This window comes from Eutrema salsugineum, unplaced genomic scaffold (assembly GCF_000478725.1).
Source record: "Eutrema salsugineum unplaced genomic scaffold, Eutsalg1_0 scaffold_15, whole genome shotgun sequence".
Lineage (NCBI taxonomy): Eukaryota > Viridiplantae > Streptophyta > Magnoliopsida > Brassicales > Brassicaceae > Eutrema > Eutrema salsugineum.
In genome coordinates, this window is record NW_006256867.1 from 4855719 (window position 1) to 4880732 (window position 25014).

At 36.3% G+C, this 25014-nt stretch overlaps 7 protein-coding genes across 7 annotated transcripts; 2 read left to right on the plus strand and 5 right to left on the minus strand.

Moving 5' to 3' along the window:
• On the plus strand, positions 1 to 1988 carry LOC18022021 (UPF0725 protein At4g29550). Its single transcript, XM_006405028.2, has 7 exons — positions 1 to 56; positions 394 to 596; positions 711 to 755; positions 851 to 1034; positions 1137 to 1261; positions 1357 to 1443; positions 1529 to 1988. The coding sequence occupies exons 2-7, from the start codon at positions 423 to 425 to the stop codon at positions 1745 to 1747; spliced, it is 834 nt and encodes a 277-aa protein (XP_006405091.1). The 5' UTR covers positions 1 to 56; positions 394 to 422; the 3' UTR covers positions 1748 to 1988.
• Positions 1989 to 4646: 2658 nt separating this feature from the next.
• Positions 4647 to 5848, plus strand: LOC18022022 (probable WRKY transcription factor 64). The gene is made up of 3 exons (XM_006405029.2): positions 4647 to 4894; positions 4977 to 5099; positions 5210 to 5848. Exons 1-3 carry the CDS (start codon positions 4647 to 4649, stop codon positions 5781 to 5783), a joined length of 945 nt encoding a protein of 314 aa, XP_006405092.1. The 3' UTR covers positions 5784 to 5848.
• A 2550-nt stretch (positions 5849 to 8398) lies between these two features.
• On the minus strand, positions 8399 to 8975 carry LOC18022023 (ethylene-responsive transcription factor ERF084). Its single transcript, XM_006405030.2, has 2 exons — positions 8966 to 8975; positions 8399 to 8865 (listed from the first exon to the last, which is right to left on the minus strand). The coding sequence occupies exons 1-2, from the start codon at positions 8973 to 8975 to the stop codon at positions 8399 to 8401; spliced, it is 477 nt and encodes a 158-aa protein (XP_006405093.2).
• A 1560-nt stretch (positions 8976 to 10535) lies between these two features.
• Positions 10536 to 12629, minus strand: LOC18022025 (chaperone protein dnaJ 10). The gene is made up of 9 exons (XM_006405032.2): positions 12396 to 12629; positions 12245 to 12304; positions 12069 to 12151; positions 11827 to 11980; positions 11611 to 11740; positions 11186 to 11523; positions 11023 to 11103; positions 10805 to 10933; positions 10536 to 10731 (listed from the first exon to the last, which is right to left on the minus strand). Exons 1-9 carry the CDS (start codon positions 12480 to 12482, stop codon positions 10651 to 10653), a joined length of 1143 nt encoding a protein of 380 aa, XP_006405095.1. The 5' UTR covers positions 12483 to 12629; the 3' UTR covers positions 10536 to 10650.
• A 197-nt stretch (positions 12630 to 12826) lies between these two features.
• LOC18022026 (putative DEAD-box ATP-dependent RNA helicase 29) lies at positions 12827 to 13979 on the minus strand. The gene is made up of 2 exons (XM_006405033.2): positions 13498 to 13979; positions 12827 to 13343 (listed from the first exon to the last, which is right to left on the minus strand). The coding sequence occupies exons 1-2, from the start codon at positions 13871 to 13873 to the stop codon at positions 12952 to 12954; spliced, it is 768 nt and encodes a 255-aa protein (XP_006405096.1). The 5' UTR covers positions 13874 to 13979; the 3' UTR covers positions 12827 to 12951.
• A 267-nt stretch (positions 13980 to 14246) lies between these two features.
• LOC18022027 (carboxyvinyl-carboxyphosphonate phosphorylmutase, chloroplastic) lies at positions 14247 to 16175 on the minus strand. Its single transcript, XM_006405034.2, has 6 exons — positions 15799 to 16175; positions 15633 to 15706; positions 15323 to 15405; positions 15132 to 15156; positions 14848 to 15023; positions 14247 to 14770 (listed from the first exon to the last, which is right to left on the minus strand). Exons 1-6 carry the CDS (start codon positions 16089 to 16091, stop codon positions 14399 to 14401), a joined length of 1023 nt encoding a protein of 340 aa, XP_006405097.1. The 5' UTR covers positions 16092 to 16175; the 3' UTR covers positions 14247 to 14398.
• A 644-nt stretch (positions 16176 to 16819) lies between these two features.
• LOC18022028 (psbP domain-containing protein 4, chloroplastic) lies at positions 16820 to 18540 on the minus strand. Its single transcript, XM_006405035.2, has 5 exons — positions 18182 to 18540; positions 17842 to 17945; positions 17605 to 17716; positions 17123 to 17350; positions 16820 to 17041 (listed from the first exon to the last, which is right to left on the minus strand). Exons 1-5 carry the CDS (start codon positions 18468 to 18470, stop codon positions 16977 to 16979), a joined length of 798 nt encoding a protein of 265 aa, XP_006405098.1. The 5' UTR covers positions 18471 to 18540; the 3' UTR covers positions 16820 to 16976.
• Positions 18541 to 25014: the final 6474 nt, after the last annotated feature.

Below are 25014 nucleotides of genomic sequence, written 5' to 3' on the forward strand. Positions count from 1 at the left end.
GTAAAATTTAAGAAAAACCCAATCTGATTTGGCGAATCTGGGACAGAGAAGAAAAGGTACGTTGTTTCGTTCTTCATCGGGTCTCTCTCGCTCATCGAATCTTTGCTGCTGAATTGATGAAACCCATAAAATTCATCTTGTTTACTCTACATGATAGTTAGATTTAGGCCGATTCCCACCCTAATTTGGCGAATCACTTTCCATAACTGCGATTCAATTCTCTCTGGAATCAACGATTGTGGTTTGATAGATTCCGAGAAATTAGGGTTTAGGGTTCTATCTGTTGATATATGCATGGTGAATTTGATCCTCATAGATGTTTAAAATTGCGGTTTTAAAAACTTAGGGTTCTGGAATTAAGATTTCAATTGAATCTAATCCTTTGATCATCAGAATTTAGGGCTGGGTGAGATTTTCCAAGAATGGCGCTGCTGGAACCTCAAATATGCTACTTGCCCTCTGAACCATTACACCATGATGATGGCACTGTACCACGCTCTCCCTACGTAGAAGTTTTCCCCATTCCTGAATATTCACCACCATCGAGGCTACAGGAATTTCGAAGATTTCCCATAGACGACAAGATTCCGCCTCGGGTAATTCTTTTTTTGCATGAATATTGACTATCTTTATTCAGAGGGGTTGATTTTTTTTTTTTTTTAAATTGTTTTTTAAGTAACCTTGAATTCAATTTTGACTCTCTCAATCAGGACTTACTTGGTCAAGTTGCACTCCATTGCTACAATCTGCAAAACGTAAATTAGTCTCTCTCTTCTTCTTTTTTTTTTCCCCTTGCTTCTCTCGATCTGTCTACTATATTAAGTGAACTTTGTATTAATTTACACTGTAGGGAACAAACTTACGATTTTGGGGTTTACTTATGAATGATCCCAAGGATACTGGAATAATCTCTGGCCATATACGCGATTCCACTCTCGACTTGGAATTTAGGGTTCGGTATGATGAGGTTGAGAAACAACGTTGCTCGACTATGATTACAACTCTCTGCAGGTTGAAGCCACAGCAAACTCCAGGTATATTGTAATTTGGGTGCTCAAACCAACTTCTCTCCATATATTTTTTTTTTTTTTGTTTGTGTGTCTAATATATTCCATCTTTATTGGTCACGTCCTCAGAGGTGGAAGGCAATCTATGTGCGGCCTTTGACAGACTTTCTGTGGATGATTTCTTCAAAGATGACCTGCCCGATTGGGTCCCTGAGGATGCGCTAACTGCCAGTGATAATCTGCAATACTACGAGGTCAGCCCCCCTCCCTTTTTGTTCTTAAGAGAAGCGTTTTCTCTTTAAATGATCACAAAGAAGTGATATATATGTTGTTGACGTGAGATTTGCAGATGAAAGAATCTGAGGCGGAAGAATACAAGGAATGGCTTCATTTTTATGCAAAACTTGGATTCTTTACAACCTGTGGAAGTTTCCTGGTGAGGCAAAAGGACTTGACTCAAAATCAACAAATTAAGATGGGGAACTCGTGTAGGTTAACGATCTCTTGGTGTTGTCTTGCAGAAAGATCTGAGGTGGGCACAGCCATTTGAGCTGAGAAAGATAATTGTGCAAACCAGAGAACATGTGGAGTCGAAGAAGAAGGCCTTGGCGGAGAATGCAATCTTCTACATTGCCTTCAAAACCCGTGCCGTCGGTCGAGACTACAGGGCTATCATAAGGAGAACAATGGATGGAACGCCAGGGCATATGTCCCTTGAAATCAAGTGTTTTAAGATGTGAAAGTCCACCATTATGTCCAGCTAGCTAGGTCTTTATTCAGATGGTGACGACATCTTTTTGTTTTTTCTTTTTTTTTCGTAGATGGTGACGACATCTTATTTGCTTAATGTTTTGCTTGTGTGGTAGTCATGCAAAGAGTTAAATGACTTTTAATTCCATTTTGGCTCCACATATATATTGTGGGTTAAAGAGATGATAATGTCTATCTCTTTGTGGGTTTATACATCCATTTGCTTGCATATCTACATTCACCTTATAATTTGGTTGATTCGTTTTCTCTACTTGTAAAATAAAATGTCATCTGCGTTTTTCTCACCTGAGATCAACCAATGCCAAATTAAAGAAAGAATATCAGAATCAGCTTTATCTATAACCACGAGGTGCTTCATACCTAAGAAAAAACAGAGACGTATACATGATAGTTACCTGATCGACTATATCATCTAAAGGACTGTTTGGAAGATTCAGAGAACGGATGATCTCTCAGTCTTTGATTTTTTCGTTCCAAGGCTGTTTCATACTTACGAAGTGACAAAATGGATAATCATTCTTAGAGAAAAAAATAGTATATGTTCTTTGCTACGTTGAAAACACCATTGCTTATGATACTGTACAGACGGCAGACCTTGATGATTAAGAGTCGATTAATTAAAGGAACATAAAGATGCTGTAGTTAAAATACGTATATTAAAAGATTATTAAAAGTTAATTAACTGATGATGGGGTATATAGAGTCCGAGCAATTTCCACGATCAAACGCGCACATACATATGTCATATGTGTACATGTCAGATCATGTTATCCGTAAAAGCCACTAAAGCCACCACGTCACACTCTTAATGCTGCCAAATCAAAGCCAACGTGGTGCTTATTGATTAGCCAAGAATGTCTACTAAGGAATCAAACTTTTATTTGGGTCGTTATCTTTCGTCTCATTTTATCAATTTTTATTTTATTTACGTCATTGTTTTTTTTATAACAAATATCCAAAAAAATATAGTACGAAAATATTTGTGAAAATACACTTGTAGGCTTAAAGAAAATGACTCTTTATAAATCCCACAAAAATAAATCGGTGAATACACCGTAAAAGCTTTCTCTGATCCTTTTGTGGTATTAGAACAGACGATCATTATCAGAAATTAATTTATTTCATAACATGTCTTCTTTCACTGAAACAAGCATTTTCTCAGAAACTTCATTTACAATTTGTGTCAAATCTTAACTTTTTTTCCTAGGGATAAAACAAGTGTTCTTTTTCTTTTTTGAAGTTTTATAAACACGTGTTCTTCCACAAAAAACAAAACAAATAGGTTGTCTTAGATTTTAAATAAAGGATTAGCGATGCCCAGTTGTGGAGGTTGGGGACTGTCTGCTTTCGCGAACCTAAACTTATTTAAATTTCTGACAAACATTATCCTTATTTCTTTATTATATTATCAAACCATGCAAACAAAAATTAGCATATATATGTAAATGTAACGATTAAGAAATCTTTTCTTAAAACAACAAGAAAGGTAGTAGGGTCCTCCCATGCACAAGAGAAAATGTAGGCAAGAAGAAAAAAAGGTGGGGCCCGCGTAAATTTTGACTCTTCACTCTTTCAAATACAAAAGGTATATGTAAAGACCAACTCCATCTCAGAGTTGTGGACAATGTGGAGGAGTATCTAGAGATTAAAGAATATTAAAAAAGGAAGAAAGTAGGAAAGAGAGAGAACTCCCAAGAAACTCACAGAACCCATCTCCTCCCACCTGATTCAAGAAAAAATTTTAATTTATTTTAATCAAAATATATTGAAATATTAGTTTAAAAATTTTGAGAATTCTTTTTTTTTTTTCGGGTTCTCAGGGATGATGGAGCTGCCCTAATTTTCCATGCACACGGAGAATGGAAAAAGCGAGATCTAATTGCTGGAAGGATGAGTTACAAAAAAAAAAAAAAAAATTGCTGGAAGGATAAACCGCCAATTTTTTTTTTTATTTTTTTTTGTCAACCACCGCCAATTTATTCTCATGCAACATTATAGATTTATTTACTTTAAGTTATTTATCTACAAATTAATAAAAATGAATGGACCGTATGCGGCTCGTTTTTATGAAAAAGTTTTACATATACTATGAACAGTCGAAACATATCAATTATTTACTCAACTTGGCTGTTATTAAGTTTCAAAAAAAAAAAAAAAAAAAAAAAAACTTGGCTGTTTTTAAGAAAAAATTGGACAATTTGCATACGCCCGGTCTCATTCGGTTAAAACAATTTACTGTTGTTAACCAAGTTAAATTTAATCGGCTTTATATTAGTGTTGTCTCAAACTTATACTATGTTATACATACGTAAACACATGTGGATTCATCATCAACAATTGAGTAATTTTAAGTGATTTTCAAATTTCTCTCTGTCAATTCTAATTAGAGGAAATCTTTGTGTGGGAAAGAAATCTTACCGAAGAATTGGTCTTAAAACTGTAATTCATAAACTGTGTATACTTTTTGTTGACACTTGACAGCATGTATCTTTTTGTATGATATATTTATTGTTAAATTATAGATATGGAGCGTCATTGGTTCTTGTCGCCGACGGTTTAATAGTTATATTTTTATAGTGACTAACTAAACGCAAAGGAAAAGTAAACCAACCATAAACCCTCCTCCACCAAATGTTAATATAGGCAGGCAGATTCGTCGTGCACAAAAAAAAAAAAAAGGCAGGCAGATTCGTCGCAATGATTCGCCGTTTCCCATTTATTCAAAGTCTCCCTTTTTCCGAATTATCCACGTCCTTTTCAAACACTATATAAAACCATAGAGCCTTCCAAAATAACAAAGTACAACTTTAGAAACAAAACTCTTCTTGCTCCTTAAGCCTTAAGAGTCCTCCACAACTCCAAAGAAAAATGTTTCACGGTGTTGACAAGGCGGTTGAGGCGCTGCTTCGTGGCCAAGAAAGCGCTACTCGCTTGAAGACGGTGCTCGAACACTCGAGGACAGGCTCAGTTCCCACCGAGCCTCTCTTTGATACCGTTCTTGATTCCTTTTCCTTTGCTCTTTCTCTTTTTACAAACGTCACTTCTTCTAACCCCCAACCACACCGTGAGTCTTCTCAGAACAAGGCAGCTCCCGTTGCTCGAAAATCGCCGAAAAAGTAATTGACGAAAGAAAAAATCAATACTTGTTGATGATTAAGGGATGTTTGAGCTAATCGTTTCTAATATTCCATGTTGCAGAACGAGCAATGGGGAAAACGGTTTAGAGCACTACATAGATGATTCACCAACTCCGCTCCTCAACGACGGTTTTTCTTGGAGGAAGTACGGACAAAAGAAAATCAAAACTTCTTCCCACCAAAGGTTAAGCCCAAAACAAAACAAAACAAACAGAGTATTGCTCTGTTATGATATGCTTTGTTTTATTAATTGAAGAATCTTGGTAACTAATAATGAGTGTGGATCTTTCACAGGTGTTACTATCGTTGTGCCTATGCCAAAGACCGAAACTGCAATGCTACAAAGCGGGTGCAGCAGATCCAAGACACTCCTTCGGTGTTCAGAACAACTTATGTCGGAAAACACATCTGTGAGGTTGATGCTTTTTCGCAGCATAATGACGATATCACAAACGGTTCCAAGATGATCCGGTTCGACAAAATCGACCAACCCATGTCGGAATTGGTTATGCCTCAACTCGTTCCAGTAGACAACCAAGTCATTACCATCGAAGACGACGAAGGCACGGACCAAATCATGAACCTAGAATGTGATAGTAACGAGTTCTTGGTGGATGATGACCAGCTATGGGCGTATCAGTTTCCTCCGTCTTCTCCTGGAAATTTTATGTTCTTGGACGATATTTCAGCTGCTTTTGATTACAATCCTTTCCACTTTGAACAAGCACTTTTTCAAGCTTCTTATGTTCACACTGTGAAGAGACAGTTACTTCCTCTGCCTTTTATTGGGTTTTATCTTCAAACTACTAGTATTTGGCTATTTGCTATATCTTGTATTAGTTTATATTTTGGTGGGTTAGATTCATAGTTCGTCACACCGTTGCGTTAGTTTTATGTCACACCGTTGCGTCGGGTTTACGTCACACCAATGACGTATTTTGTGTAAGTTTGGTTCAAAAGACAAAAACAAATACTAATGTTTATCTTTTGAACGATATAACAGTGGTTTATCACGTAAAACGCGTCATCTGACTCTAGTTTACTCGAGTATATTTCTTCCAGAATTGGTCTGTATATTAAAATAACATAATTACGAAGAGAGTTTAATTTCAAGACGATAAAATGAGCGTAACCAAATAGGCGATTAATTTTTTCAATGCTCTTGGTTTAAGCAAGAACCGCATAGACTATTAATAAAAATTGAACGAAATATTGATTCTTTTAAAATGGTTTTACTATTCATATACAGAAGAAAGACAAAAAAAAAAAAAAACCCTAACAAAATCGCATCCAGAAACACATTTTCATTTAAATTTATAACGGAAATGGAAAGCACCCTAGTCGTTCGGTATGTGCTTATTGCTTTCTCAAGGTCAAATAAACTAATAGGATAATATATAGAATAATACGGACTTGTTGGCTTGTTGGAATTTTGATAATTAACGAGTGAAGATCAAAATGCGGACTAGTGACACGCGTACAGACTTGCGACTGACCTTCTCGCGGGATGAATCTCAAAGGCAATAATAAAATGGACTAAAGTTCAAAACGGAAAAACTAATAATCAACTGGACACTTGAATAAATTATTGAATTCTTCACAGTTTTGTCAAGTTTCGACAGCTTAGGAAAACAGGAAATTAGTTTACTTGTTTGACGATGGACCCATGCATTAACCTAATCCAGGCGAGTGGACAAAGAAATTTTATCTTTATCTTTCTTTTCGGGCAATACTTTAAGTACCATATATTTTCTTTTCTTTTTTATTAACGAATTAAAATATATTCTTACGTGATATTAATATCGAAATCCAGAAAGTTCGCGATATAGAAATGTGTTTTTATCGCATGATACACATACATCTCACAGATTTTAAGCATCATCATCATATCAATGTAATGCATACTATACATACATACATACATTATGCGCAAATATTGATTTAATAATATAACTTTATAGGTTTTTTTTTTATTATTTTTTGGTCTTAAACTTTATAGGTTTCCATAGAAATTATACATGCCGTTACATAAATATACCTACACAACACATGTATTTTATTGTTTCCACAATTTACAATCCGACTAATCTAGGGTCGGATTCTAACTAGGCCTGGGCATTCGGATATTCGGTTCGGTTTCGGTTCGGAACCAATCGGTTCCGGATATTTCGGGTAGAGAGGGTTAGGATCCATCGGGTATTTTTATAAATTTCGGTTCGGGTTCGGTACTTTTATTTCGGTTCGGTTCCGGTTCGGATAATCGGATCCGGATCTTTTGCTTCAAATTTTTAATTCGATTCAATTTTTTTTTAATATAAATTATATCAAAAAATTCAAAAATATATATATCAAACTTAAAAATATACCCAAAAGTCCCAAAAGTAAAGAAAATATATCTGTAAAACCAGAAATATATACCAAATATCAAAAATATAAAATAAATAACTAATATTTAGAGCGATATAAAATTATACTTTAGATAATTCGGGTATTCAATCGGTTCTCGGTTTGGTACTAGTTCGGTTCCGGTTCTTCGGGTACAAGAGTTTAAGATCCATTGGATATTTTTAAAAATTTCGGTTCGGATTCGGTACCTCCATTTCGGTTCGGTTCCGGTTCGGATATTCGGATCCGGGTTTTATGCCCAGGCCTAATTCTAACCAGTTCTCATACCACTTTATCGGCCATTGATGATAAAACATGTGTTATCGTTGGCTTAAGCATGTCTACTACTCAGTTTCCCATTTTTTTTTTTTTTTTTTTTTTTTTTTTTTGGAACTGTCCAGTTTCCCATTTTAACCTCATTTTGATAAAAAAATAAAATTGGCAGTAGATCTCATATCAATGAAAAAAAGTGTTTGAGTAACTTTTAAAGACAAATTAAGGAAACTTTTCAAATAACTTTCCCCCAGGTTTCATGGAGAGAACTTTCTCATAACCCAAGACAAATGAACATCTTAACAAAATGTTCAGTGGATCACACAGTGATACACACATTGTACACACGTGTATATGTCTGTGTTACTTGCTCAGCTTTTGTAGATTTTAGTTTCAGCTAAGCTAACAGCTAAATCCTAAGATCATCTGCACAAACAAGATCAATATTTAACTATTCATAAAAATGCTACACTTATCCCATGACTTATGTACACAGCTTCTACATCCTATTTTAACAACTACCTCTATCTGACCCAACAGTTCATATTTTATATAGACTCTGAAACTTAAGCGCCAGTTTCATTTAATTCTACTACAGCGATGAATAGTCAAATTCCAAAAGTAAAACAAACGGGTATTGTATAAAAACAACTACATGTTGAGATTTATGTCCAACAGACCAAAGATTATGTTCTCTTCGTCTCACCAACGATTAAAAAGAACAAAAGCACTTCATATAGATCCATGCACATAAAATAATCCAGCAAAAAAAAAAAGAAAACAGTGCTGATCATCAAACAACTGAACTGTTACACATTAAGTTAACTAGCAGTTACTAAAGAATCCTAACCCCAGCTTCAAATCAAGCTGATGAAAGCCCATTTTTTCAAAATTATTAAAAGGAGTAATCACATTTCCATTGTGACTAGAAGAAGTTAAGGTATCACTGAACAATTGTGCAACCGATGTGACTTTAACACACTTCCTCACATTCACCCTCTTCTTCTTCCTCCTCATATCCTCCTCCGTCGTAGAGGACTGAGTCTGAGCTATCTCCTCCGGAAAGAACGGAGAAACCACGAAATTGGTCTTGGCTTTCGTTCCTCTAAGCCTCATCGCTGCCGCGTCATACGCACGCGCCGCCTCTTCCGCCGTGTCGAACGTTCCTAACCAATGCCTGCACCGCCCTATCCTGTCTCTTATCTCCGCCGACCATCTCCCCCACGGCCGTTTCCTCACCCCTCTGTATCCTCCATTCTTCTGCGGCATCTTCCGCCACCGCTTCACGCCGTCTTCGGTCTCCGTAGCCGTTAAGTATGGCAGGAGAGTATTTGATACAATGGTGAAGTCAGATGAAGTACCATGGAACTCAATGATATCAGGTTATGCTACGAATGGTCATGGATTGGAAGCGGTTGAATTGTTCAAGAAAATGAATGTTGCTGGTATGAGACCCACTAAGATCACCTTTATGGGCGTTCTAACTGCTTGTAATTACTGTGGTTTAGTGGAAGAAGGAAAGAAACTGTTTGAGGCAATGAAGTTGGATAATGGTTTTGTTCCAGATAGAGAGCACTTTTCATGTATGGTCGACCTTTTGGCTCGTGCTGGTTATTTGGAAGAAGCCTTAGATTTTTTAGAAGAGATGCCATTCGATGCGGATGCAAGCATGTGGTCGTCTGTTCTAAGAGGATGCGTAGCGAATGGATATAAAGCCATGGGAAAGAAAGTTGCTGAGAAGATTTTAGAGCTCGAACCTGAGAACTCAGTTGCTTATGTGCAGTTGTCCGCCATATTCGCAACCTCTGGAGATTGGGAAAGCTCGGCGCTTGTAAGAAAGCTGATGAGAGAGAAGCATGTGAAAAAGAATCCAGGTTCTAGTTGGGCTGATTGTTGAATACTCATTTGAGTGTGAATAACACCCAATTGAAGCAAAACAAGAAGTCAAGTTTGAGTAACAGGAAATGCACTGGGATTGGGATGATTGCAACAAAATAATATAAAACTTTCAGTCACTTGAAGTTTGATGAACGTAGGTCGGGTCATATTGTCATATTTGTCGATCTCGGAAGATTTAGTCAGTTATCTGCTATGCTGTGAATTGATAGGTAAGTTAAGCTGAACTTCTTCACAAAATAAAACTTCATTTTGGTACATATAGTGATTCTTTGCTTCTGATCCTTTCTCCAGCCGACTTATCGCATCGTGCTCTACATGATCTATACATTATTAGACGAGGCAGAGGCTCTAGCTCGGCAAAGGAATCAATGGTGCTATATAGTTGCTAGTTGCAGGCTTTTCACTTTCTCTAATAATCGGGAAAAGGTCAACATCATACCAACCACACAAATCCGTTAAAGGTCACCATCACTTTCTCTGGTACTGTTTTTACACCTTCCGTTTTTTTATTCACATGTCTTCTCTGCAAGAGGTTATTGTATTTGGATGACATGTAAATCGATTGAGGCACTCAAAACAGTACTAAAATGTCTTCATTTTATCCCATTATTGTTCTAGGTAAAGAAGCCCCACGTTACACCGCCTCTGTCACGGATCACGGTTTGAAGATGAAGTGGTTGAGTTGGAACGCAAGATTCTCGAGCAGCATAGACAAGAAACGGTTGCGAAAGAGAAGACAAAGGCCGCGGACGAAAAGATAGCTGAGAGGAAATCATGTGCTGAAACTATTGACGAAGATATTGAAGAGGTGGACTTGAGGTTTCAGACAGATATGAATGAGATTTTAAGCTCTATTTTGGTGAGTAAAAAGATTTGTCAGCGATCAGTGGCCCTTCATGGTTGTGATGATTGTGTACTACTCAATTTGAGTATGAATAACACCAATAGAACGGAATATTCCAACAAAACATTATAGCAATCTTGTAATGATTACAAACAGCGGATTTTCTTTTCTCTCCGCTTTTGTACTTATTTTAACGATTTGTGAAGTTTGATCCATCAATCATCATCATTACAAATATATATTATATATTATATATATGAAGAATAAATAACTTAGTGGCTGCAATCACATTCACATGTGAGACCATCTTGCAATGAGAATGTGTTGTGTTTGATCATTTGCCTTTGTATACAATTTCATCATCGTCTACATCAAATGCGGGATTGCAGAGACATCTGAAGAGTCTACCAATGCCCTGTAAAAAAATGTTCAGTCAAGAATCTTTTAACAGTATCATCATCGAATGAGTTTAAAATTCAGAATTCTACCTGAGTGAGCAGAGGAGTTCTGTATGAAAGTGGTTGTGAAGAATCGTCATCGCTGCTACTGTCATCGCCGTCGCTGCTGTCTTCATCTTCTCTTCTTGATGTTGCACCGTTCCTCGATTGCTTTTCTTGCTATACAAACCACAACAATATTGAATCAGCACAAGAAACAAAAGAAGATCAGATAATATGAATACTATTTATGGTATTATTAAAAGAACCTGGAATATCTTCCCAAGAATCTTGAGAGCCAATGCTCGAGATTTAAGCTCCTCTTTTCTCAAGTTGTTATCGCGCAAGACCTAACCATTGTTTTAAGAATCATCATATCTTGTGTCTTGAGATCCGACAACAATACACAACATAAGATTTAAAAGAACTCACCATTTGACACACGTGTAACAGAGTCATTTCAATGTCAACCACATTGAGTTTCCACAGAGATCCCATCAGTGTTTCTTTGTTTGTCTGAATATGAGATTCCAACTCATTCGCTGGACTAGTCCCGTCTTTCTTGAATCTCCGGTTACTCATTTCTTGGAGCTGAAGTAACTGAAAAGCACCTTTGGCTGCACTGATCTGTGATTTCCAAGAATGTCCTTTGTTCCTAACCCATTCCGCTACAAAAGGAACTCCCAAGTAAAGAGCTCTCTTCCCAAGCTCTTGAGCTGCTTGTCTTGTGTATACATATCCAATTGTATGCAACATATCCGCTCCAAAAGCTATAACAAATTCATTTATAAGAACTCAATTTCAGAATGCGAAGAAATGTTTTGAGTAATTAACTAACAAGTGAAAGAAGACAATGCCTGCATCAGAGAGTCTCTTGGCTTCAGATTCAGCGCGGTGTATGAAACCTTCTTTGTCTCCATGGACGTATTGGCTTAGAAAATCTTTGAGAAACCTAGCGAGGTTTTCTTCTCTTTCTCTCTGAACAGCCTATAAAGAAGAAAGATAGTTCTTTATGTCTGATCCAGACCAGAAGATGGATATATACAATTATATAATGTATGAGTTTGAGTTGCCTTTAGTTTGTCATGAAACTGATCAGGATTTTCTATTTCAGAAGCCATTTGAGTGGAAGCGATTGATGCAACAGCTAAGTGACCAATATAATCCTCGAATAGTTCACTTCCGAAAAGAAGAGCGAAAACAGCCGTTGGATCAACCATCGTTTCTCTGATTGATCAAACCATTTGAGATTCTCAGAGAAACAAGACATTTTTTTATTAAGAAAAGGAGGAAAAAAGAAAGAAGAAAACGTTACTTGGGAGCTGAGAATTTTCCAGTACGATCATACGCTTCACGATGAACAGGATCACTCAGAACCTGGTAAGCTTCACCTAGAACCTGTGCCAAAAGCCAAGAAGAAAACTCTTGATTTGATCAAAATCAAAACAAAACAAAAAAACAAGAAAATGGATGACATTATAAAGAACTTGCCTGAAACTTTTCAGCAGCCAGAGGATCACCTTGATTCTTGTCAGGATGAACTTGTCTTGCCTAAAGATTTAAGAGTCAGTCCCCCAAAAACAGAGAAAAACTCACAGATCTAACAAAACTCAAAACAAAATCAATTTAGAAAAAACTCAACCTTGATGTAATAAGCCTTTCGAATCTCTTCCTCGGAAGCGGAGGGAGTGACACCAAGAACATCATAGTAGACTGTTTCCTTCACCATGATCGGATCAAAGCTAGAGAGATTTGAGGAGTTATCCCAAAAAGTAAGATGTGTGACTTTTTGTGTAGATAAGAAAAGAAAGGTTAGTTTGGTGTCTGTGAGTGAAGCTTTTAGGAGATGTGGGGAAGAAGAAGTTGGACACAAGAGACGGTGTGTGATCTGCTTGAAGAAGGAAAAAAAGAGATGTCTTTACAGTTATGCAAATTTTTTTTTATAATAAAACTAATTTGCGCCGCTTTTTAGCGGGAGCTACCACACTTTCACTCTCTCTTTTTAACTGTCCACTCAGTGCTTTATATCATTCATTCATCTCAATGCCTCCTTTTTGATTATTCCATTTCAAAAAAACATTGTTGACATTATTATTAATCAAGCCACCATCTCTTTTCTGTATTGTTGAACGTTGAAGAAAAATAAGATGATTATGATTCATGCAATGCCACCTCCGATGGCCAGGGATGTCTGTATGTCACTTCGCAAAAGGAAATTGGAAAAAAAAAAGCTTCAAGTCCGGGCTAATCTTGTTCTCAACATCTAACCGAACAAGCTGAGGCTCACGCAAACCAGCCTTTGCAAACTCTGCAAGTGCACTTGGTAAGGTAGCACTAAAAAGCAAAGTCTGCCTGTTCTCACCTAACTGACCTAAGATCTGATGCAACTGCTCGGCAAAACCCATACCAAACAGACTGTCTGCCTCATCGAAAACCACATACTCAACCGTCCTAAGTGACATATCATCTACCTCCTCCAAAAGATGCATAAGTCTCCCAGGCGTTGCAATAATCACATCAGGGCTCTTTGTCAACTCTTCAAACTGCTCTTGCATGCTATCACCACCAACCAGTAAGGTAACACGAAGATCTGAAACAATAAAGGAATCAAAAGTTGTTTAAAACAGAATTGAAACAAATGTTTTTAAAAAACTGAAATTAGGTTAAAGTCGAATTCTTCAGACACCATAAACACAATCATAACTCCATCAGTGCAGAAGTTTCTGAAAATACGAAAACTCAACCTGTAAACTTTCCGAGTTCCTTAGCGAACTTCAGAGTCTGCTCGGCTAAGTCACGAGTAGGAGACAAGATGAGCGCCCTAACACCTCCTTGAGGCACGTGTTGCTTGAGCTTCTCAAGCATAGGGATAAGAAAAGCTGCGGTTTTTCCGGAACCGGTTCGAGCCATGGCGACGACGTCGACGCCGGAGAGGATGAGCGGCATCGTCTTCCGCTGGATTGGTGTAGGAACTTTGTACCCTTTCTTCTTGATTGCATTGAAGACATTAGGACCAAGGTTTAGAGACTCGAATCCTCCAGATTTTCCTTTCTTCTTCTGTTTCTCTTTCCGGTGAAGCTCAGTAATTGAGCTCACAAGGAACCCTTTTCCTTCAACCATGGTAAATCTGAGTTACCGGAGAGATCAGCGCCGCTTCTGAGGATCTGCAGCGAATCCCCAAACTTTAGGGTTTGTTAACGAAGAAGATGACTAACTCACCCGTGATGAGTTTTTAGGTAAGTTAGGTTTAGGGTTTAACGACACATAAAACCCTTTCGTGGGCTTGGCTTACTTTTGGGCCTATACTTACCATTGTCCAAGCCCAATATTATGTTGCTTTGACTTATGTGGTTGGCGAAACAACTTTTGAAAAGATTTTCAGTTTTTAAGCTGATTTTCAATTTTACATTTTTATTTTCAATAATCAAACAAGCATGGAGATCACTTTTGTTTTTTTGTTTTTTGCTCAGGACAATGTTCATTATAAGTGGAAATACGAATTTCTATACGACTGCAAAAGTTACATTATTGATGAGCCAATTGCTCAAATAATCGTCTGAAAAATTAGCAAACAAAAGACGCTTGCGAGAGATTTGAGAAAAAAAAAAAAAAAAAAAGGCTTGGGTCTCTGTAGGAGCAGCCTCTTCATGATTTTGTTGTCGTCCCAAGAGCGTTCCTCAGGTTTGAGTAGCGAGCTTCGAGCTCAAACCATGACTCTAAATCCACCAAGCTGTTGAATTCCTCAAAAGTAGCCATCTTTTGCAAGTGATCTCGCGTGGTTCCTTTTTCTTTAAGAGTCTTGAGAACATCGACCAGAGCTCGAGTGGATGCATAGAGTGCTGTCAACGGGTGAACAATCAAGTGAAATCCCATTTCTTTAAGCTCCTCAGGGGTGTGCAATGGCGTGACTCCGCCTTCAATCATGTTGCAAACTCTGAAACCCTTTGTGCGCTTTCCAATTTCCTTGAGCTCATCATCGTCTCTTGGTGCCTCCACAAAGGAAGCATCCGCTCCCGCCTTCACAATTAAGACAAATATATTTATTACATTTGATACCATTTCTGTTTTTTAATTACTTTATCATAATTTGGTACCTCCATGTAGAGATTAACACGCGCAATGGCGTCTTCAAGCCCTGATTTAGCAGAAGTAGCACGTGCGTCTGTTCTAGCGACAAGGAAGAAGTCAGAATCTCCGATAGCGTCTCTGGCTGATGCTATCTTGGCAGCGTGTTCTTCTGCTGATATAACCTGTTTGCCTCGCATATGACCTACACGAAAAGACATCCAGACCATAAAGTGTATCCAATGAGTGACTATGAATAACATTTGAACAGTGACTTCGAATATGAAGAAACCGAAGAGTATGACACACTCACCGCATTTCTTTGGCCACGCTTGGTCCTACGAAGAATAACCAAACAAAATGTTAAATGAACATGTAAAATGCAGTACACAAGACTAATAAATGCTCTATCTGATTTTAAAAAGGTTTACTTGTGGAGTAGTCAAGAGCCTTGAACAGTTATGAGATAGAGAAATTCATCAACGAATCAGAGTCAGAATTTACCTCAAGGAAGCAACCAGCAGCACCAGCTGCGATCAAATCCTTTATAGTTCTTTGAACGTTTAGCGCATTTCCTCCACCAGTATCTGAAACAGATCAGATTCCTAAGATAAGAGCTATGGATACATGACCAAGAACTCCCTTTTCTGAAAGAGCTATGGATAGTTTCATTTCATCTCAGTCATGCTCTAATCAAAGAAACAATACGCTTCTGTTATGTCTTAATTTGTTTACCGATTTTGATTGAGTTTACTACCAAATTCTAAACTTTACAGTAAAATTCGAAACTTTACTCCAAAATTAGAAACTTTACCGGCATCTGCAATGATGGGTATATTTGGAGCGGAAGCACACACGGACCTTGCCGTCGCAGCCATCTCCGGGGGTCTAAAACGACAAAAGAAAAACAAATAAAACGGCAGCATAGAAACAAAAAACGAATAAAAGAAAGATAGTGAGAGAGAGAGTCACTGGCGCACGTTAGCAAACCGAAATCGGGTTTTCCCAAAAGAGAAGCGGAGAGTGCATAACCGGATATGAAACCGGCGGAGAATCCGGTTTGCTGGACGATGGCGGCCGATAAGGCGTCGTAGCATCCAGGCATGAGGATAATGCCTTGGTCTTCAATCAAACGATGAATGCGTGTTTGGATTCTCGCCGTCGGATTCACCGATCTCGCCGCGCGAGGATTCGTGGTTCGGATTCTTGGTGAAGCCGTCAGGTTTAAAGTGCTGCAGAGGGAAGTGGTTTTGGCTGCCATTAGCATCGACATTCTTGGAAGCTCCTCTCGATAAGTCTTCTCTTCTCTCTATCGTGCCGTTTAATTGGAGTGTGGAGACGAGAAAACCGAGGCCGATAAATGGACCAACACTTATTAAAGTGAGGTTTGGTTACGTACTTCCTGGTCTTATCTTGTCGTGTGTGTTGTTGGTTTAATGAAGCTGAAGATTTCAATTGCTAGTACTAAACCGGGACCTAAAGTGAGCCAAGAATTGGTCGAGAGCTGATTTAGTCATTTAACTCAGTTGGTTAGAAACACAAGTCAGTCACTGTATGTTGTTCGTTTCCAGATAAAATGTGTTCAAGTTGTCATGTTTTACAAAGCGTTATGATTTTGTGGAGATCTTGTCTACTTTTGAAATGGTAAATTGTTAAATAGTAAAGTTTAGTTTTACCAAGTTTTATTTGAGCTAACTATATGGGCCTAGTGGCCTACCAATTTTCAGTCCAAAACAACTAATTTGTTGGTCTTTTATTCTTCTCGCCCTTTGTTGTTTCTGAAGTATACCAAGTACAATATCAGTTGCAACGTCCCTTAATCCATACCCGAATCCATTTAATCTCAAAACTCAGTGCAGAAGCTTTGCTTCCATAGCAAGTAAGTCACAAAGAGGGAACTATATATCTGACTCACTGCAACAAATGGATTCCTACCAATAAGGCCATAGACAAACCACGAGGTTCCGTTTTCTGATGAATCCAAATCGAGAAGACCCTATGCCAAACTTAGTTTACTGCTCGTATTTGGATTACTGTAAAATTACAGGATTCTCAACTGTATACAAAATATATTATGTACGAGACTGATCATCCATAAACTCTTGAGCCACTTATAGAAGAACCCATGTATCAAAAAGAAGACTTTTGGCAAATGCCTCTAAACAATGCGAAACGAAGTAGCTATCTTCTTCAGATCCTTGTAGTATCTCTTCCATTGAAGCCCTGTAGAATCAAACATAAGCAAACCAGTTTTTAATTATGTGTATCATAGAGACTGCGACTGGAAGAAATATTTTGACTCACCGTTTCCGGTGACACTGAACAAGTAAAGGCGGTTTCCAGCAGCAGTTGCAGTGATCACTACATGAGGTGGCTCTAGCTCGAATTGGTAATAGAGTCTGCCATCGTGCTCTGCTACATTTGAACTTAACACCTTCCCTTCTACGTTTTCTCCAATGACTTCTGGTCCAAATGCGTTGATCACCTTCGCTGGTGTTCCAATATTTTCAATCTTCACGTCATCCCCAAGGTCTGTCAAACGAATTTGTGAACCAATCATCATTACACAGGAAACGTAGGAATCTTGTAGCCAGAATAAAGACATTGAAACATAACAAGAAACATTTGTAAAACGGTTCATGATTGCCTGGTGAGTTCTATAAATTGATCTACCTTAACACACAAAATCAAACTAAGTTCTATACAAATTAGACCAGATTGCATTGATTCTCTAAATCAAAAGACTTGGATTTTTGTAGGAATCTTTAATGGCAGAGAAGACTTACTATCTGCAAATCTTAGAACGGGAGCGACAATTACAGACACGCGGCCTTCTTTAGGACTAGCAAATCTCAAGTCAATCTCAGTGCCACCAAGATCAGCGATCGATACAGGCACCTAAATTGATATAGCAATGGTTATAATAACAAAACAAAAAAAAAAGAATCTTAAAGATATACATATGACTAAAGCATTGCAAAATTGGAAAAAAGAAAAGAAACAGAGAAGCAGAGTCAACAAACCTCATTCCAACCTTGAGGAACAGAGAAGGCATAAGGGATAATAGGACTCCAACCAACGCCATGCCCTCCTGACTTCTCGTCTGGCCTACGGTATGTTCTCCAACCTGTCTGAGCATTGCAATTACGTTTCACCCACAAACTCAACAACACCACAAAGGTCCTCAGAATCAATGTCTAAAGCCTAAAGATTTATGATTCAATGGTATCACCCTAAATAAGAAGATACTAAGTAAGATCATATTTTAAATCATTGACTCAATTGCAAAGTTTTAAACTTTCGGTTGCGTTTCCAATAATTAAGATCTTTATCTAACCAATCCAGGAGAAGAGAGACACGAACCTTCATCATCAGGTTCGGAGAGACCAGGAACTCTCCCGGCGAGAAGACCCTGTTTCACGACCGCCAATCCTTCCCCTGGAAGCACTAAAGCCGTCGTCGACGAGACCAAGGAGAAACCAGAAGACACCATTACCGATCTTCTACTCAAAACCTTAGCACACCGTTCGTCTTCGGGACTCGACTTCGGTCCCGGAATCTCACCATTGGCTCTGTGATGAGATACGATTTGCTTGTGGTAGGGATGATGACCGGAGAAACTGACGCAGTACCGGAGCAGAGCCGTCTCCATCCTTCCACGCTCTGTTTCAAACTCGCGCGAATCCGGGAAAAAGGCGTTTGATGAAACAGATTGTGTGGCTGCTCTCGCTCATGCATGCCTCGGCGCCTTTCTTTGTGATTGACACTAATCGTATTCTTTACAAGTAAATCAAATAAGACACATAATTGTTAAATATAAAAATTATCAGACTTATGTTATTTAACTCACCAAATTTTTCATCTGCTTCCTGAGAAGCACTAAAACCTGGAGATCCTAACGTCCTCTAGAATCGAACACAGTAACACTTGTTCATCAATATAAGGTATAGTGTGCTCTTGGTCATTCGAAGTTTCATCTAAAGATTCAGTGATATTCTGTTGTTCTGCAGCAAATGGTGGAGCGCTTAAATCATGTGCAGCATCACACCTTACCTCAGTCTCCGGAACACTTGCAGGAGAATTAGCATTGCTTCTCTCGGGTCTGGGATTGAGCGCTTTTGTCAAGCTACAAAGAACAACTTAGGTTCCAGTATCCAGACCAACATTGAAGTCTCTAGGCTCCTTGTTTGGTTCTGCCTCATAAGCCATTTTAGCATCAGTATCACCTCCATAATTGCCACTCATAGGTACTGTAGATTGTCCGCTTTTTGTTTACTGTCTGAATTTCTCATTATATAATACAAAAGAAAGATACAATGGTGGAATGCGCTTTTACTACACAAAGAGCCGGCAAAAATAAGAAAACCCCGGAAGCATAGCTGACCTAAGGGAGACGTAGCTCTGATAGAAATAGAAACAAACAAGAAGATAGAATATGAGAAAAGGGAAAGGATGGCTTAAATCATAAAACTCTTAAGCTCAAAACCATGAAACTCTGAACCAAAGCTCAACATAACAACCCTGGCAGACACGAAGGCAGGACCAAACTAACCAAGTGACAAAATAACCAAATTCACAATGAAATAGTGGAAAATTTATTACTGGTTATCTAATACTAAGTCCCCATCAAAATCAGATTGCTTCCTCTTCCTAGGCCTTGCTTGTGGTGGTGGGGGAGGAGTTGGCTGAAGACTTGATGTGATGAATGCACTTAATATCAAAGCACAACAGATATATTAAGACCATGTTCGTTTGTTCATCTTGCATTTACATTCAAATGATCCATTTAAATGATCCATGTGGATTATACATCTGAATGATATTTGTTTCTATTTTCGGTTGTTCATTTGTATGATTCATCTCAAAGAACATTTATTTGTTTTTTTATCATTTTTACATCACCATCAAAATATTTTTAATAAGAAATTAACAAAATACCCCTGCTTTGATCTAATCATACTTTAAGGGTAATTTATTGGGAGTTAGATTTATAAATATTTTGGTTGATTTTAAAAGTCATGAGATTTGTCAAATCTTTAAGAATTTTGTTAGATTTGTAAAATTTGCAGAGAGTTTTGTGGATTCAAACAATCCACAAAATATCTATAATATGACAGATTTTGAGAATCTAACGGATATAGTTAGTGTTTTGAAAATCATGAATTATGAGTTAAATTGTAGAGAATCTTTATCCCAATAACACTAAATTTTAGCAGAATCATAGAAACATTAAAAAATACAAACTTTTTGAATAACAATATATTTATATTAGATTATAAAAATCATCAAATCAATAATAATAGATTTTTAAAAACTTTTATAATCCATAAAAAAATAAAAACAAATTCTATTAAGAATGTAAAAATTCACAAACAAATAACTATAGAATCTTAATGAGACATCCCAAGAATCAAAATTATGGCTTTTTTTTTAGATTAAACCCTAGAGTGTAAACCCTAACTTTTTGAAAAAGAAAGTCTAAACTAGAAAGCGATGTGTCAGTTTGGAATTCTCGATTGAAAGTAAATTGGGACAAGGTTCACTTCATTCTAAGTTGGGCTGAAGAAAAAGTGGAACCTATAATGAATGAAATTAAGTAGAGGACCGAATGAATCATTAGGCGAGGAGTCGGGCTTGTTGCGGGCTAAGAAAAACCCATGAGTGGAAGGAAGTATTAAAGCCCATTTTGAAGAAGTTTCCAGAGATCATAAACTCATTTTCGTGGCTCTATAAGGAGAATGTGTGAACCCCAATACGTGAAGCCAAAAGGACTTATAAAGGGGAAAATAGGACATTTACTCAGAAAACCTAATCAAGAAGTCTTTCCTCTCCACTCTATAAATAGAGGATCCATGACCTATAAGAGACCAGAGAGCTATGTTGTGGAGAAGCACCTTAAAGGAGAAGCCATTGTAGCCATCTAAGAGGCATATCTAAACTGTTCTGGCATAAGAGAGAAACGAACAGGTAAATCGCATCGGATCGGCCTGAAAAGTAGTAAAAATATTCAAGATTCTGCGATCTAGCTATAGCCGCTAGCAGATCTGCATTTGTAGTTGTAGTTTGAAAGTTATGTGTGTTTTTCCGAAGCAGATTTGCACAGATCAGATTCGCGAGAAGCCAACTTTGGAAGTGTTTTGCCGGCGATCGGAGAAGTTTAAAAAGAGGCTGTTGAATCCATCTTTTCAGATCTACCTTCCGATCCCTTTTCTGAGGTATGATAAGAGATTTGTGTCTGTTTCTTTCTGTCAAAGTTTCCGTCTAATCTTAGGTTATATAGACATATATGTGGTTATGTTTAATTCTTTGTATAGATCAAGTGGACTGGTAGGATCGTTCTCACTGAGTAACTTGTTACTCACCTCTCTTTCTCTTTTTCAGGTGAGTTCTTTGTGAGCCAAAACTCGCAGAACCAAGAATTTGTTAAGGAGAACTTAAGGGATCCGAAATCTCTACGGTTTATAGCAAGAACAGTAAGATCAAAAGAAGGTTTTTTGCTGGAAAAATGTTTAACTCTTATTTCTCTCGAGTTGTGAAAAGTTACAGAATGAATTGCGTACATTGTCTATTTATACTAGTTTTCTAACCGCCTAGCCGAGAATATCGGGAGAGATTTTTGGAATATTTTCTTATCGCTTCATGCGGCCACCGTCACAATGCCTCGCCTAGGGTTTTTATGGGCTTTCGTCCTTCAAGACTTTAGTTTGGCCCATCTGGGAAGAATCAGCTCGGTCCAATTGCGAAAGGTAGCGGCTCGGTCCATTCTCCTTTTTGCACAGCTCGGCCTCGTTCTCTCTTGCACAGCTCGGCCCATGCTGCTTCTAGGGCTCGGCCCATATCGCTCCAGAGCTTGGCCCATCCTACTTTATAGACGGGCTCGGCTTGCCTCTTCACAGGGCTCGGGTTTGTCAATGCCTTTTGACACAGCCATTTTGAAATAGTTAATTCAGCTGGGGTGGAAACCGACCCCAACAAGTTCTTCGTGTACACTCGAGTTGAAGTCACATTGGTGCTGTTCTGGAAACAAAAGAGTGTTTCATTTTATTTATATTTCTAAATATTTATACGCTGCTTTATTTTTCTAAGTTTGAATTACTGTTTTCAATTAAAACTTTCTTTTTAGTTTTCCTAGTTTTAAATATATTTAATGAGTTTATATTTATTTGAAAAGCTGTTAAGTGAGTGAAAAATAAGCTACGTTAAGTTTTGGAGATTAAAGAGTTCTTGGTTTAGCAGATGCTCTATACTTGGAGACTGAACAAATCGATGGCAAGACAGTCCTAGTCATTTTATGGAACAAGCAAGAGTGAGTAGGTGTCTCACTTAAACTCTAAAAATCTGCATAAATCAACCTCGCAATAACCCTTCTTTAAGTTTTAATGTTAACTCTTAACTATTTTAAATTAGTTGTTAATCTAAACAAAATATATGTTATGACAGAAAAATGAATTTTACGTTTTGTAGAAAAATAATTATTTTAGTAATCCTGGAACCCTAATCGTACAAACCCACTCAAATACGGCCAAAAATTAAGTAAGCTTGCTCATCAATCGTATCTAACTAGTAACTAAGTAACCGTTGAGATGTTGTTTCCTTTTCCTTTTTGTTAACTGAAAAAATAAATTTTACTCATGAAACAGTAATAAAAAAGGAAAAACCTTGCCCTCGTAAAAAAAATATATATATATAAGGTCGGTTTCTCTTCTCCACTTAATTTTTCTATATATATAAACACATGAGCACACACTCATAATCACATTCTCTCGATTTATTACACGAAAAAAACCCTAACCTCTTTGTCTTTCCAAAGTCTTTTGTTTAAGAAAAAAAAAACATAACCGGCTCTTGTCTGTATCTCTTCCATCAGTCATGACAAAGGCTTCTAAACGAATCTGCGTCATCATCATCTTCTGCCTCTTGATCACGTTATTGTCTTATGCGGCACGTACTTGTTACGAGATACATCAAGACCTTGTAAATCGTCGTTACATTGAATCTGAATTGCAAAAGATTAGCCGCAGTATCGAGAGAAGATATGGTGATCGCCAATGAAGCCAAGATCAGTGATCTTTTCAGATTTTAATTATTTTTTAGAAACATGATAAGATGTTTATCAAATTCCGTTTTCAATATAAAACAGAAGTTGTTTGTCTTTACTAGATGATTATTTCTATGATCTATTTTCGTCTATAATTTTACATAAGTGTTTTATATATATGGAATTAATGTCTTTATTTTCTTTTTATACAATAAATTAAATCTTTTTCATTTGTTTCAATATATTCACGAGCTAGATATTGCTCAGCATGTTTCTTCTCCCCTTCCTAACAATAACTTGAATTTAATGGTGATTAAGAGTATGTATTGCCACCGAAACAAAGAAAAACTCCACTACAAGAAATATGCACATTCTTAACTCACGCATAACGCTATTAAACGTGTTAAATAGTGTTACTCTAAACGCTATTACTGGAGAAGCTATAATAGGTCGGCAGTCTACAATAGCGCTTTTTTGTATGCTATTATATGTTTTTTAAAGATATTGTTGTGTGAAAGTTAGGACTTAATATTATGTAGTGTTTTTATATATATATGCCAATTTATTAAGTTCAATAGCAAATATCGATTGCTATCTATATTATTATTTGCAAAATCAAAAATCCTACGTGTTGTCTCTACAACGATTCGCCTATGTGTTCTTATTAAAAAAAAACATTATGTGACATTAAAATTAGTTTTGATAGGTCGAACATTAATCTTACGTGTAAATACCTGTGATATAGTTATTTTCTTCGATTATAGGCAAGCAAAAAAGCTTTTTTATATGTTAATTTGTGCTTACATGTCGTATTTTCACGTCCTGTAGCGGGTTTTTGATCATTTTAATAGGTTTTTTATTAATCTTACTCGATTTTGCTCCCACACTACACGTGGATATTTTGTTGATAAAAAATTATATGCAATCAATTATATTTATTAAGATATAAATTTTATATATTAATAATTTAATAATATATTAAAAATATTATGGTGTTAATTATTATGTAAATTTAAAAGTTTTAACGGTTTTGTTTTAAATCTATATATAATATGTCATATTTCAAAAATGTATTAATTAGTTGAATATTTATAAGTTAATATACTCAAATCAACTAAAAATTTTGTAAATTAATCAAATGTTACTTTTTAAACATAGTATTGACATGATGATAAAATATTATACATTCACTTATTTAAAAAATGAAGATAACTTTTTTCATCATTTTCACTTTTCTTCCAATTATATATGTGTTCTTTTAAAACAATAAAAAATAATAAAATTTAAAATTTAATCTTTTTTCTTCTCTTGTTTAACCGATACAAATTTTATTTTGTTATATTAATTTAAACAACAAACTAATAAATAAAATATTTGCTTTGAGATTAATAACAATTTTAAATTTGAAACCAAAATAATAGTTGAATATAAAATGAATAATATCATACAAAATTTGTGAATTAAATATATTATTGATCAATTTGTTGTGAAAACATTTGAAAAAAAATTCAATGATTATACGTCATCTCTTCTATTAAGAATAATTTTTTTCATCTTGTTCATTTTTGTTCTTGTTATATCTGTTTTTTCAACGAATATATCATATTTATTTATTTTAATGATTTTTGTACGATGATATTTAGTTTCATCATATTCATTCTTATTTCTTGTAATTATAATTAAGTAGGCAAAACTGATACAATTTAATACATAAAGATCTAGAAAAATAAAATAACAAATTGAACAACTCAAAACTTCTACATTAATCATTGCAATTCCAAGTCGAATATACAAGATGTATTTTTTTGAGCATTTTCGCATAATATATTACATGAGATTATGTGAAAATATGTTTAGCATATGTAAAAAAAAAATTAATTAATATAAATTATAAATATTAGTTATTTAAATTTCTACGTAAAAAACTTTAAAATCAAGTAACCTAAACTTGTATAAGTAGTATATTTTTTTATAGATACTAAATTAAGTTTATAACTTAAACATTTTAATGAAGATTTTAATATCATGTTATTTTTTTGTTAATAGAGATTTCTTTATTCTTTAATTTTTTTCTTAATAGATTTAGAATTTTTTAAAAAAAATTTACAATTTTGATATATACGAATAAGATTTAATTTTTAAATGCTGATATGAATGC

Bases quoted from the DNA above. Each gene is read 5' to 3' on its own strand.
- LOC18022022 (XM_006405029.2), top strand. From the start codon at position 4,647: ATGTTTCACGGTGTTGACAAGGCGGTTGAGGCGCTGCTTCGTGGCCAA. The intron at 4,895-4,976 runs GTAATTGACGAA...TCCATGTTGCAG, and splicing joins GCTCGAAAATCGCCGAAAAA to AACGAGCAATGGGGAAAACG. The intron at 5,100-5,209 runs GTTAAGCCCAAA...GATCTTTCACAG, and splicing joins AAAACTTCTTCCCACCAAAG to GTGTTACTATCGTTGTGCCT.
- LOC18022028 (XM_006405035.2), bottom strand. From the start codon at position 18,470: ATGGAGACGGCTCTGCTCCGGTACTGCGTCAGTTTCTCCGGTCATCAT. The intron at 17,351-17,604 runs GTAAGTCTTCTC...TTCGTTTGACAG, and splicing joins CGTTCTAAGATTTGCAGATA to ACCTTGGGGATGACGTGAAG. The intron at 17,042-17,122 runs GTGAGTCAAAAT...TTGATTCTACAG, and splicing joins GTTCAGTGTCACCGGAAACG to GGCTTCAATGGAAGAGATAC.
- LOC18022027 (XM_006405034.2), bottom strand. From the start codon at position 16,091: ATGTCGATGCTAATGGCAGCCAAAACCACTTCCCTCTGCAGCACTTTA. The intron at 15,406-15,632 runs GTAAAGTTTCTA...GATCTGTTTCAG, and splicing joins ACCCATCATTGCAGATGCCG to ATACTGGTGGAGGAAATGCG. The intron at 14,771-14,847 runs GTACCAAATTAT...TTAATTGTGAAG, and splicing joins GTGTTAATCTCTACATGGAG to GCGGGAGCGGATGCTTCCTT.
- LOC18022025 (XM_006405032.2), bottom strand. From the start codon at position 12,482: ATGGTGAAGGAAACAGTCTACTATGATGTTCTTGGTGTCACTCCCTCC. The intron at 12,305-12,395 runs GTTGAGTTTTTT...TTAAATCTTTAG, and splicing joins GAAAGGCTTATTACATCAAG to GCAAGACAAGTTCATCCTGA. The intron at 11,524-11,610 runs GCATTGTCTTCT...AATTTGTTATAG, and splicing joins CAAGAGACTCTCTGATGCAG to CTTTTGGAGCGGATATGTTG.
- LOC18022021 (XM_006405028.2), top strand. From the start codon at position 423: ATGGCGCTGCTGGAACCTCAAATATGCTACTTGCCCTCTGAACCATTA. The intron at 597-710 runs GTAATTCTTTTT...TCTCTCAATCAG, and splicing joins ACGACAAGATTCCGCCTCGG to GACTTACTTGGTCAAGTTGC. The intron at 756-850 runs GTAAATTAGTCT...TTTACACTGTAG, and splicing joins ATTGCTACAATCTGCAAAAC to GGAACAAACTTACGATTTTG.
- LOC18022026 (XM_006405033.2), bottom strand. From the start codon at position 13,873: ATGGTTGAAGGAAAAGGGTTCCTTGTGAGCTCAATTACTGAGCTTCAC. The intron at 13,344-13,497 runs GTTGAGTTTTCG...TTATTGTTTCAG, and splicing joins GGAACTCGGAAAGTTTACAG to ATCTTCGTGTTACCTTACTG.